Source organism: Microcaecilia unicolor, chromosome 3 (genome assembly GCF_901765095.1).
Source record: "Microcaecilia unicolor chromosome 3, aMicUni1.1, whole genome shotgun sequence".
NCBI classification, from domain to species: Eukaryota; Metazoa; Chordata; class Amphibia; order Gymnophiona; family Siphonopidae; genus Microcaecilia; species Microcaecilia unicolor.
Genome location: NC_044033.1, coordinates 283,317,805 through 283,330,434, shown reverse-complemented (window position 1 = coordinate 283,330,434; position 12,630 = coordinate 283,317,805). Strand labels below are relative to the sequence as shown.

General features: G+C 49.1%; 1 protein-coding gene across 1 annotated transcript in view; it reads right to left on the bottom strand.

Moving 5' to 3' along the window:
- PCNX2 (pecanex 2) overlaps positions 1–12,630 on the bottom strand; it is a 1,017,260-nt gene that overhangs the window by 295,947 nt on the left and 708,683 nt on the right. Inside the window, exon 21 of the mRNA XM_030194986.1 lies at positions 1,962–2,139. Coding sequence (XP_030050846.1) covers positions 1,962–2,139 — 178 coding nt within the window. The remainder of the gene's footprint in view (positions 1–1,961; positions 2,140–12,630) is intronic.

Genomic DNA, 12,630 nt, shown 5'->3' with positions numbered 1-12,630 from the left:
ATCAACCATCCATGTGCTCTCCACTTGGGCTCTCAGAGCTCAGCTGCCTCATAAACTTCTGCGCTTCTTCCACGGAGGCATAAGTTTTCGTATTGTTCTGGTAAGTAATCCTCAATTTAGCAGGATAAAGGAGAGCAAATTTAATCATGCGTGCCACCAGCTGCAAACAAATAGTTGAAAAATGTTGTCACTGAGCCGCCACTACTGCAGAGTAGTCCTGGAAGCCGAGAATTTTTTGATTTTCATAGTGGAGTTACTTTCTTCCCCTTTGGGTTTGTAAAATCACTGTTTTGTGGTTAAAATTTAGAAACGGCAAATAACCACTCGTGGTCTAGCTGAACCGGATTGTTTAAGTCCCATCTGGTGTGCTCTCTCTATCTGTAGGGGTCCAATTGAGGCCGGGAGCACCAGCTCCTTCGTTAACAAAGGTTACATAACATAGTAACATAGTAGATGACGGCAGAAAAAGACCTGCACGGTCCATCCAGTCTGCCCAACAAGACAACTCATATGTGCTACTTTTGTGTATACCCTACTTTGATTTGTACCTGTGCTCTTCAGGGCACAGACCGTATAAGTCTGCCCAGCACTAGCCCCGCCTCCAAACCACCGGCTCTGGCACAGACCGTATAAGTCTGCCCAGCACTATCCCTGCCTCCCACCACCGGCTCTGGCACAGACCGTATAAATCTGCCCCGCACTATCCCCGCCTCCCAACCTCCAGCCCCGCCTCCCACTACCGGCTCTGCTATCCAATCTCGGTTAAGCTCCTGAGGATCCTTTCCTTCTGAACAGGATTCCTTTATGTTTATCCCACGCATGTTTGAATTCCGTTACCATTTTCCTCTCCACCACCTCCCGCGGGAGGGCATTCCAAGCATCCACCACTCTTCTCTATGAAGAAATACTTCCTGACATTTTTCTTGAGTCTGCCCCCCTTCAAACTCATTTCATGTCCTCTTGTTCTACCGCCTTCGTATCTCCGGAATATCCGGAATTCCAGAAAATCTCACAGTTCTGTCCCCCAGCACTACTACTATTACTTATAATTTCTAAAGCGCTACTAGACACCTCTGGCAACCCCACGAAGCGGAATTGTTTCGCCTTGATCTGTTCTCCAAGTCCTCAAGTTTCTCAGCATAGGAGTCAATCAGTTTTTGCATCTTTGCCCCTCCTCCACTGTTGTAACTCGGTCTTCCAACTCCCCCGTGAACTATTGGAATACCACCAAGTCCTGACTTAGTTGCTCCACACTACTCTGGAGGTGCTCCAACTTAGAATCTAGGGAACTGAATTTTTGTCCAGGATTGCCTCCATTGCACTGGTCACTTCAGTGACAATCTCCGCTGCCCATGCTGATCCAACTAGGGAGTTCGCGGGACTCACCTGCGCCGCCATCTTGTCATCTAGCAGCCGGCTCTTTTCTTTTCCGTTCCTCACGAATGTAGATGCCATATCTCTCCGTTGACCATCCACAGGCAGATCCCAAAACGTACAGCTAGTACGCTGGTACTGACTCAGGATAAACCGCCAGTTTCTCCGAGGATTTTAATGCAAGATTAGTGAGGAGGTGGCAGGAGCAGAGCAGCTAGCGACCGCTCCTGTTCATAGCGTCACGTTACTCCTCCTTACTCTTTTTAAAGGATTTAAATGTCTCTATTATCTCTCCCTCACCCCTCCTCTCCTCCAGAGTATACATATTCAAGTCTTCAAGTTTCGCATCATGTGTCTTCTGGCGCAAGTGCCATACCATTTGGGGGTTTTTTTCATCTAAACATCTTCAAGTCTTTTTATGACCTTGGCATGATACATCCTCTAAAACTGAAGTCAGTACTCCAAATGTGGTCTCCCCAATGACTTGCACTTGGGCGTTTTCATCTCCTTTTCCTGCCAATTATGCCCCAATCGATAAAAAAATATATAAATTATGAAGCAGAAAAATAAATTAACATTTAACTTACCTTGTCAAACACAATGGACATAATGAAGAAATCCATCATGAGGCCCTCTGAGAGACTGCTATAATCAAACTGAAAGAAGGCTACTGTGAAGCTTAGGGTTACAAACTGATAGGTGGGATTACAGAAGGATGATCGTAGCAGCTTTATCCCAGCAACTGTTATCAGGATAATATCACAACTGAAAAGCAAAGCAGAAAACAAAATCATTTATGTTACAGTACCTGAAAAAAAGCAAAGATACTTACTTGTAGCAGGTATTCTCTGAGGACAGCAGGCTTCATATTCTCACAAGTGGGTAGATGCCATCCCATGTCGCTCGGTTTGGCAATATGCCATAGAAAAAATGAGAGCTTTTCTAGAGTGGGAGCAGCGCTCCAATATGCATGCGCGAGTGCCTTCCCACCCGCAGTGCGACCACGCCTTTCAGTTTAATACAAAAGCAAAACACCAAATAAAATATAAAAAAAGAGACAACTCCAAGGGGAGGTGGACGGGATTGTGAGAATATGAAGCCTGCTGTCCTTGGAGAATACCTGCTACAGGTAAGTATCTTCGCTTTCTCTGAGGACAAGCAGGCTTACCATTCTCACAAGTGGGGAATCCCTAGCATCCAGGCTCACCCAAAACAACAAACATTGGTCAATTGGGCCTCGCAACGGCGAGGACTTAACGCAGATTAACCTGAAACTATATACAAACTAGATGAGAGTGCAGCCTGGAACAGAATAAAATGGGCCTAGGATGGTGGAGTTGGATTCTAGACCCCAAACAGATTCTGCAACACTGACTGCCCAAACCGACAGTCATGTTAGGTATCCTGCTCAAGGCAATAGTGAGACGTGAAGGTATGGACTGAAGACCACGTCACAACCTTGCAAATCTCTTCGATGGAGGCTGATTTCAAGTGGGTTACCAATGCGGCCATGGCTCTGACATTATGAGCCATGATATGACCCTCCAAAGTCAGCCCAGCTTGGGCATAAGCGAAGGAAATGCAATCTGCTAACCAATTGGAAATGGTGTGTTTCCCGATGGCAACCCCCATCCTGTTAGGATCAAAAGAAACAAAAAGCTGGGCGGACTGTCTGAAGGGCTTTGTCCGCTCCATATATAAGCCCAACGCTCTCTTGCAGTCCAAGGTGTGTAAGCTGCCTTCGCCAGGATGGGCATGAGGTCGGGGAAAGAATGTTGGAAAGACAATCGACTGGTTCAGATTTATTTATTTGTTACATTTGTATCCCACATTTTCCCACCTATTTGTAGGCTCAATATGGCTTACATAGTACCGGAGAGGCCTTTGCATACTCCGGTGTAAACAAATACAGGGTGATATTGTGGTAAGATCAAGTTTATGTGGCACAGCCACATTAGGGAATCGGAGAACGGAAGAGTTGTGTTATGTCCATTACGTGCTTTAGTTTGGTTGTGTTGCAGAGATTAGGCATTTAAGTTGGCTCGGTAGGGTATGCCTTTTTAAACAGGTTGGTTTTTAGTGATTTCCGGAAGTTTAGGTGGTCATACATTGTTTTCAAGGTGGAACTCCGATACCACCTTCGGCAGGAACTTAGTGTGCGTGCGGTGGACTACTCTGTTGTGGTGAAATTTAGTATAAGGTGCATCCACTACTAAGGCCTGAATCTCACTGGCCCTACGAGCTGAAGTATCAACCACCAAGAAAATGACCTTCCAGGTCAAGTACTTCAGATGGCAAAATTCAGTGGCTCAAAAGGAGCTTTCATCAGCTGGGTGAGAACGACGTTGAGATCCCATGACACAGGAGGAGGTTTGACAGGGGACTTTGACAAAACTACTACTACTACTATTTAACATTTCTAAAGCGCTACCAGGGTTGCGCAGCGCTGTACAATTAACAAAGAAGGACAGTCCCTGCTCAAAGGAGCTTACAATCTAAAGAACAAAAAGTGCAGTCAATCAAGATTGAGGCAGTCTAGATTTCCTGGATAGAGGTACAATGGTTAGGTGCCGAAAGCGACATTGAAGAGGTGGGCTTTGAGCAAGGATTTGAAGATGGGTAGGGAGGGGGCTTGGCGTATGGGCTCAGGGAGTTTATTCCAAGCATAGGGTAAGGCGAGGCAGAAAGGGCGGAGTCTAGAGTTGGTGGTGGTGGAGAAGGGTACTGAGAGGAGGGATTTGTCCTGTGAGCGAAGGTTACGGGTAGGAGCGTAAGGGGAGATGAGGGTAGAGAGGTAGTGAGGGGCTGCAGATTGAGTGCATTTGTAGGTTAGTAGGAGAAGCGTGATCTGTATGCGGTACCTGATCGGAAGCCAGTGAAGTGACTTGAGGAGAGGGGTGATATGAGCATATCAGTCTAGGCGGAAGATAAGACGCGCAGCAGAGTTCTGAACGGATTGAAGGGGGGATATATGGTTAAGTGGGAGGCCAGTAGGTTGCAGTAGTCAAGGCGAGAGGTAATGAGAGAGTGGATGAGAGTTCGGGTGTTGTGAGTTCGGGAAAGGGCGAATTTTGCTGATGTTATAGAGGAAGAAGCAACAGGTCTTGGCTGTCTGTTGGATATGGGCAGAGAAGGAGAGGGAGGAGTCGAAGATGACTCCGAGGTTGCGGGCAGATGAGACGGGGAGGATGAGGGTGTTATCGACAGAAATAGAGAGTAGAGGGAGAGGAGAAGTGGGTTTGGGTGGAAAGACAATGAGTTCGGTCTTGGCCATATTCAGTTTCAGGTGGCGGTTGGACATCCAGGCAGCAATGTTGGATAAGCAGGCCGATGCTTTGGCCTGGGTTTCTGCACTGATGTCTGGTGTGGAGAGATAAAGCTGGGTGTCGTCAGCATAAATATGATATTGGAAACCATGAGATGAGATCAGCGAGCCCAGGGAAGAGGTGTAGATTGAAAAAAGAAGGGGTCCAAGGACAGATCCCCGAGGAACTCCAACAGAGAGCGGGATGGGGGTGGAGGAAGAACCATGAGAGTGTACTCTGAAGGTACGGTGGGAGAGATAAGAGGAGAACCAGGAGAGGACAGGGCCCTGGAACCCAAATGAGGATAGTGTAGCAAGAAGTAAATTATGATTGACAGTGTCAAAAGCGGTGGATAGGTCGAGGAGGATGAGGATGGAGTAATGACCTTTGGATTTGGCAAGGAACAGGTCATTACAGACTTTAGAGAGTACCGTTTCTGTCGAGTGTAGAGGGCAAAAACCGGATTGAAGCGGATCGAGGATGGCATGAGAGGAGAGAAAATCAAGGCAGCGGCTGTGAACGGCGCGTTCAAGTATCTTGGAGAGGAAGGGTAGGAGGGAAATGGGACGGTAGTTGGAAGGACAGGTAGGGTCTAGTGATGGTTTTTTGAGGAGTGGTGTGACTACAGCATGCTTGAAGGAGTCAGGGACAGTTGCAGTGGAGAGAGAGAGGTTGAGGATATGACAGATGGGGGGGGGGGTGACGGTAGGAGAGATGGTGTTTAGTAAGTTAGTGGGGATGGGATCAGAGGAACAGGTGGTGCATTTCGAGGAGGAAAGAAGGTGGGCGGTTTCCTCCTCAGTGATATCAGGAAAAGAGGAGAAGGAGGCCTGGGTTGGTTGGTTGAGGGAGTGGGTTAAAGGGTGAAGAGGAAGAGGTGGCTTGGTAGTGAATTCGAGGTTGATCTTCCACACCTTGTCACGGAAGTAGTCAGCCAGTGATTGAGGAGAGAGTGGGGGGGGGGGGGGGGGGAGTGGAGGGCACTTTGAGGAGGGAGTTAAGGGTGGCGAACAGATGATGAGGGTTGGAGCCGAGAGAATTAGTCAATTGGGTGTAATAGTCCTGTTTGGCAAGCAAACCTCTCATGAAGCGAACAAACAAAGGCTGTCCAGAGATAGGCTTAACTTTTATACATTGATGATAAGAACTAATTGCACAAAGGGGAACCCTTATGGAGTTGGACTTGAGACCAGACTCTGTGTACAAGAAAGGGGATCTATGGCCTTGCTGTCACACCAGATGGCAAACCTCCTCCATTTAAAAGAATAACATCTCTTAGTGGAATCTTTCCTGGAAGCCAGCAAGACTCGGGAGACACCCTCCGAAAGACCCAAGGAAGTGAATTCTAGGATCTCAACATCCAGGCCAAAAGAGCCAGAGACTGGAGGTTGGGATGAAGAAGCGACCCCTTGTTTTGTGTGATCAGGGTAGGAAAACACTCCAATCTCCACGGTTCTTTGGAGGATAATTCCAGAAGAAGAGGAAACTATATCTGCCATGGCCAGTAGGGCACGATCAGAATCATGGTTCCACGGTCTTGAGTTTCAACGAAGTCTTTCTCACCAGAGGTATCGGAGGATACACATACAGAAAGCTTATCCCCCAATGTAGAAAGAAGGCATCTGACGCTAGTCTGTCATGAGTCTGAAGCCTGTAACATAACTGAGGGACCTTGTGGTTGATCTGAGTAGCAAAAAGATCCACCAAGGGGGTGCCCCATGCTCAGAAGATCTTGCGGGCTATGCCCATATTCAGAGAGCTCCTATGAACTCTAATTGCTGGACCACATGGAGATGGGACTCGAGGTAGTAGTAGTTCCAGCACCCAAACAGTCATCCGCATGGACTCCCTAGCACTGTCCTCGGAGGTGCTCTTCACCAGCCAATCGTCTAGATATGGGAACAAATGAACGCCAAGTCTGCATAGTGATGCTGTGACTACCGCTAGACACTTGGTAAAGACCCTGGGAGCTGATGCAAGGCCAAAAGGCAACACACAGTACAGAAAGTGATGTGATCCCAGCCGAAACCAAAGATACTTCCGATGGGCTGGAAGTACTGGGTTGTGTGTATATGCATCCTTCAAGTCCTGAGAGCATAGCCAATCATTTTTTTGATGCATGGGAAGAAGGGTGCCCAGGGAAACCATCCTGAACTTTTCTTGGACTAGGAATTTGTTCAGGGCCCTTAGGTCTAGGATGGGATTTATTCCCCCTGTCTTTTTCTGCACAAGGAAGTACCTAGAATAGAATCTCTGCCCTTCTTCCCCTGGTGAAACGGGTTTGACTGCATGGGCCTTGAGAAGAGCGGAGAGTTCCTCTACAAGTACCTGCTTGTGCTGAAAGAATGGGTTCTCAGTGGACAATTTGGAGGTTTGGAAAGCCAATTGAGGGTGTATCTAAGCCGGACTATTTGAAGAACCCACCAGTCAGAGGTTATGAGAGTCCACCGTTGGTGAAAAAAAATTAACGTCCCTCCAACTGGCAAGTCATCCGGGATGGACACTTTGTGGCTAGGCTCTTCTGGAGCCAGTCAAAAGCTTGTTTCCTACTTTTGCTGGGGAGCAGCAGAGGCCTTCTGTTGATGAGAACGAGCATGCTGGGGCTGAGCCTGAGCAGGCTGGCGAGCCGCAGGAGTGTAACTATGCCTAGAGAAGGAATAGGGAGCACTCTGCAACTTACCAAAATACCTCCTGGAAGAGAAGGCAGTTGCAGAAGATGCCCAGCGGGACAGAAAAGACATAGCATCAATGTGCTTCTTGATTTGGTCAGCGACCTCTTCGACCATCTCTCCGAAATGGTTATCCCCCCCCCACCGGCAAGGGGCATCTGCCAACCTCTGCTGAACAGAATGCTCCAGGTCAGAAACACACAGCCATGAGAATCTGCGCATTCCTATACCTTGGGCAGAGATCCTGGATGCCACGTCAAAAGCGTCGTAAATGCTCTTGGCCAAGAACTTGCGACACATCTTCTGATGCTTGACCAACTGGCAAAACAGCTCAGCCTGCTCTGGAAGGAGTGCATCAACCAAGTCTGACAGCTGCCTCACCGAGTTCTGCAAGTATATGCTCGTGAAGAGCTGGTATGATTGGATATGGGCGATGAGCATAGAGGCCTGATACATCTTTCTCCTAAAAGAGTCCAGGGTTCTAGCTTCCCTGCCTGGGGGTGCTGGGGCATAGTCCCTAGAACTCCTGGCTTTTTTTGAGAGTGGCATCCATCACCATGGAGTTGTGAAGTAACTGAGACCTTACCAAACCAGGTTCTCCATGGATCCGATATTGAGTGTCAATTTTCTTGGGGACCACAGGGACAGACAGAGGGGGCGCCCAGTTCCTGATGAGGACTTCCTTGAGTACCTCGTGGAGAGGAGCCATCACTGCCTCCTTAGGAGGGGAGGTGTAGCTAGGTGGGGCCAGGGGGGCTTGGGCCCCCCAAATTTCATCTGGGCTCCTGGTTTTGCTGGCGGGGGTCCCCAACCCCCGCCAGCTGAAGTCTTGTCCAGCACCAGTCTCCGGCACTGCCGCGTTCCCTAACCCTGCTCTCTCTTCCTCCTGACGTCCTTCATGCTTTCAGTGAAATTGAGCATGCTCAGTTTCACTGAAAGGAGCATGCAGGGCGTCAGTAGGAAGAGAGAGCAGGGCAGGGAACACATTGGTGCCAGAGACTGGCGCTGGAGAAGGCTTCAGCTGGCGAGGGTTGGACCCCGCCAGCCAAGATATTTGCTGCTGTGGGATGAAGCAGGGCAGTGGGAGAAGCAGCAAGGCGGTGGGGGGAGTGGTGGCAGACTAAAATGTGCCCCCCATCATGGGCTCTGGTCACCTCCCACCGCGAGGTCTGGCTATGCCCCTGGTCCAGGACCTCGAGCATCTTGGCCCTAGGCTCATTCTCCACTTCTACAGGGAATGGAATAACCTCAGCCATTTCCCAAACAAAAGAGCTGAAAGGGAGGCTCTCAGGTGGATAGTCTCCTCTCAGGTGGTGGGGAGGGCTCAGAAGGAATCCCATAGGACTCGTCAGAAGAAAAGCACCTGGGATCCTCTTCTGATTCCCATGAACACTCCTCGTCGGTGTCAGAGAGCACCTCCCTGGGGATGTCAGAGACCGAGCTCGCCTCGATGTCGAGGACCCATGTCCTCGACAGCAGCATCGAGAAACCAGCTCCCATCTCGACTCCGGCAAAACTTCCTCCATCAACGTCGAGGGGATGCCAGCCTGGGTGGCAGTCGACAGGGGCCAGAAGCGGTGCTGGTGTTGGAGTACGCACCACGGGCTGAGGGCCAGGAGGGGCCGCAGCGGGGGATTTGGTAGGCGCAAGCACCCCCGATACCGACACACACATCGCTGTATAAGGCCATACAGAAGCTCAGGAAGCAAGGCCCAGATGCACTCTTCGAGGGCCGCCATCGGGAAAGACTGCGGCGCCAATGCAGGAGCAGGATCTCAGCTGCCTGGAGACGCATGCATCGGCACCTCCTGTATGGAGGGGGTGCAGTATTCCCGGCACTCATGCTTCTCAGGTGCCGAATCCCTCGGCACCCCAGAGCTCCCGGCACCGAGTGTTAATGTAGATCTGTGATGGTGCTTCTTGCCCTTCATCCAATACACATCACCCATGTCCCTCGGTCCCGACGAGGATGACGTTGAATCCTCTCGTCGCCTCGAGGTCGGGTCCAACGATGGATGGTCCCAGGGAGCCTGCATAGCAGGAGGCCTCGAGACAGGTGGAGACCCACTCGACACCTCACTGCTCCCAGTGTCTTGGGTGCTCGAAGCAGCCATCCCTACCGTGACTCCCAATGCCGGTGCAGCACTCAATGTCCACGCCGATGCCTCCGACCTTGATGCCGATGCCAATGTTGAAGAACCGGACCTGGGTCCAAAAATCTTCTCTCGTTGAGCCTCTCAGGAAACCTGGGTCCTTTTCTTCATATGAAGACAAATGACACAGTTGGAAGGGCTATGGTCAGCCCGAGGCACTGGAGATACCAAGAATGTGTGTCTTTTCCCAAGATGGTCCGGTTCTACTGGGTACAACGCTTGAAGCCACTGGGAGTCTTTGTGAGCAGACATAAGAATGGCCCGCGCCAAAAAAGTAAAGAAACTTAGACGTGGGCAAAAAAGCTAAAGACACTAAGGGATTTTTTTTTAACAGGAAAAAGAAAATAAGAATGGGTAGCAAAAACACCGCTGAAAGACACTGAAAAATAGCTCTTTCCCGGACATGTGAGCAGCAAGTAAAAAAAGCTGCTGCTTCTCACACGGAGAAAACGAAACTGAAAGGCACAGTTCCACTGCAGCCAGGAAGCAGTGTTGCCAGGTGGGCGGTTTTACCGCCCAATTGGGCGGTTTTCCTCGACCAGCCGCGGGAAATTTTTGCCCGCGGCGGGTCGCGGTTTTTTGGGCTTCTTTTTTTTCTTTTCCGCGGTTTTCAGGCGGTTTTTTCGGCCGCGGGGGCGGGGTTAGTGACGTTTTGGGCGGGGTTAGTGACGTTCTGGGCGGGGCCGATGACGGGGAGGCGGGGGCCGATGACGGCGGGGGCGGGGTTGATGACGGCGGAGGCGGGGGTGATGACGTGGGGGTGGGGGTGTCAGGGGCGGGGTTTGAGTTTGGGCGGGTTTTGGGCTGTTTTTAGGCTGGATTGGGTGGGAAAAAAATTTTCCACCTGGCAACCCTGCCAGGAAGGCACTCATGCACGCATATAAGCTCTCATTTTCTCTGTGGCATACAGCTGAACTGGGCGACGTGGGATGGCATCTACCCAATTGTGAGAATATTAGCCTGCTTGTCCTTGGAGAAAAAGAGTTTCTATCATTAATAAACAGCAAGAACAAGTTTGAGTTCTCTTTGTAGACATGACAATGCATACACACATATCTGAAAACATCTGCTTTGAAGAAAGCAAAAAAAAAAAAAATTTGATGCAACAAAGAAGTGATCAGTTGACAGCAATTCTGTAACTGGGTGTCTTCCATAGGAGCTAACTTTTCAGAATTATTGAGAGTGCTCAACTCAGCACAAATTACCAACTGCATATAAAGGAAATCAAAGGATGGTGAGTTGTGAGCACAAGTGGTCAGGCTGTCTTTAAATGAAAAACACAGCAGGGGGGGGGGGGTGCACACACAGGGAGGACTTGTGGGTAAAAGAAATGCTAGGGGTAGTACTGCAAGTCTCACCAGTTTCTCTTCCTCCTCAACCCCAACCCATCACCATAGTTTATCATCCTACTCCTAACCCATCTACACCACACTTACGCTATGCTTTCCAGTCCAAACTGGCCCATATACAACCCAGATTCTCCCCCTCCCAGCCAATCCTGAATAATCTCTCTTCCCTACCTAACCTGTGCACACCATACACTTTCTTTTCTATCAGACCATCCCCACTTTTTTTCTCAGTCCCTCCTCTCCTTAATGTCTACTTCCTCCTCTCATCTTCTTATTCTGTTTTTTTAACCTCACTTTTCTCCCAATGCAGTTTGAGTTTTGTTTTGGGGTAGGATGCTAAATAGCCTCCACCCCTCCCGTACCTATACCACTCCCCCATTCTATACTTCTTTGTTCTCTACTTTTTCTGACCTGACTTACCTTACCCCCTACTAATTCCTCCCCCCCCCCCCCCCCTCCATTAGATTCCCTCTCACTCTACCTTGGTCAGTGTCCCTCCCATGTAGGCTAGGTTCACTCATCCCTCATACCTCCTAAGCAGTTTCATTGTACATTTCAAAATTTTTATTCCCATCCTTCCAGGCAAGGATGCTATTCCTAATCCCCCTTCTCAGAACCCCAGACACCATTCATAGCTAGAACTCAGACAGAAATACAATAGCAGTTGTACATCCAGAAAGGCTCTATGAGCTGTTCCACCACTTGCATGTGTAACCCATGGTTTAAGAACATGATGGAGTGAGTCCCGGGTGGCAGGTCACTGGGGGAGTGGCTGGAGGACCTAGGAGGAGCTCAGAGAATATATAAGGGAAGCCCTGGGGAAGGATCTTGTCTTTGGTTCTGCCTCTTGATAAAGTAACCAGCTCTGGATGTGGGAGTTAGTTGTTACTGTCAGTTCCCCTGCCAGATGACCCACTGCAAGAGAAGGGGATGTCCAGTAGCACTGTAACCAGTGGATTGATTTTCTGGAAAGTAAGCTGTTATATTTCATCAGCCATTACAGAAGCCAGAAACTCAGCGGATTGGGGAGTCCGGCCGTAACCGGGGCTCGGGTAGAATTGCAGTCTACCCCTGGTTGACAGTGAGACCTTTGGGGTGGCAGCCGGAAGGGAGTATGCAGTTACTAAAAGCTAGCCTGTAGCAGAGCTGTGCTGGGAGTGAGAATGGAAAGCCAGGGCTTAGCAGCTGAGCCGAATAAAACCAAACCAAGAAGCCCTTTACCCTCTTCCAAAACTCCACCCATCTCTCCTGCAACCTCTTCCTGCTGCTACCATGCTATTTCTTTGGGACAGTACAGAATAATAAGCCCACTTAGTCCAACACCACTGTGTCCCATAAGATGTAACAAGGGAATGACTGTTTTATTTTTCAGAAAAGAAGGAGTACTCTATTCCCCTTTCAATCTGAGACTCAATCAGAAGTCTCTGCATTTCAGAGCTGTCAAAGAGAACCAATTTTAAAGATATTTTCCAGACCATAGCATCAAATACAGGCACAATCCCCTCCTTCCAGTAAAATAACATTAATTCTGGTGACTACAGGGCTAGAGGAAAAGGGCAAAATATAGATATTGCCTACCCTTGATCCAGCCCAGCTGGCACACAAATCTTTACTAAAAACTTAAAAGTTTTTCAACCTTTGTGTCTGTAGTTTAACTTCAGTCCTCTGTCTCTACTTGTTCTTGTTTTCCTCTCTGACCGCACATTCCTTCTTTTATGGATTCTCTTCCAGTCCTCCTCCCATGTAATCATTATTTTTATTTTTTCTATGACTATTTGTC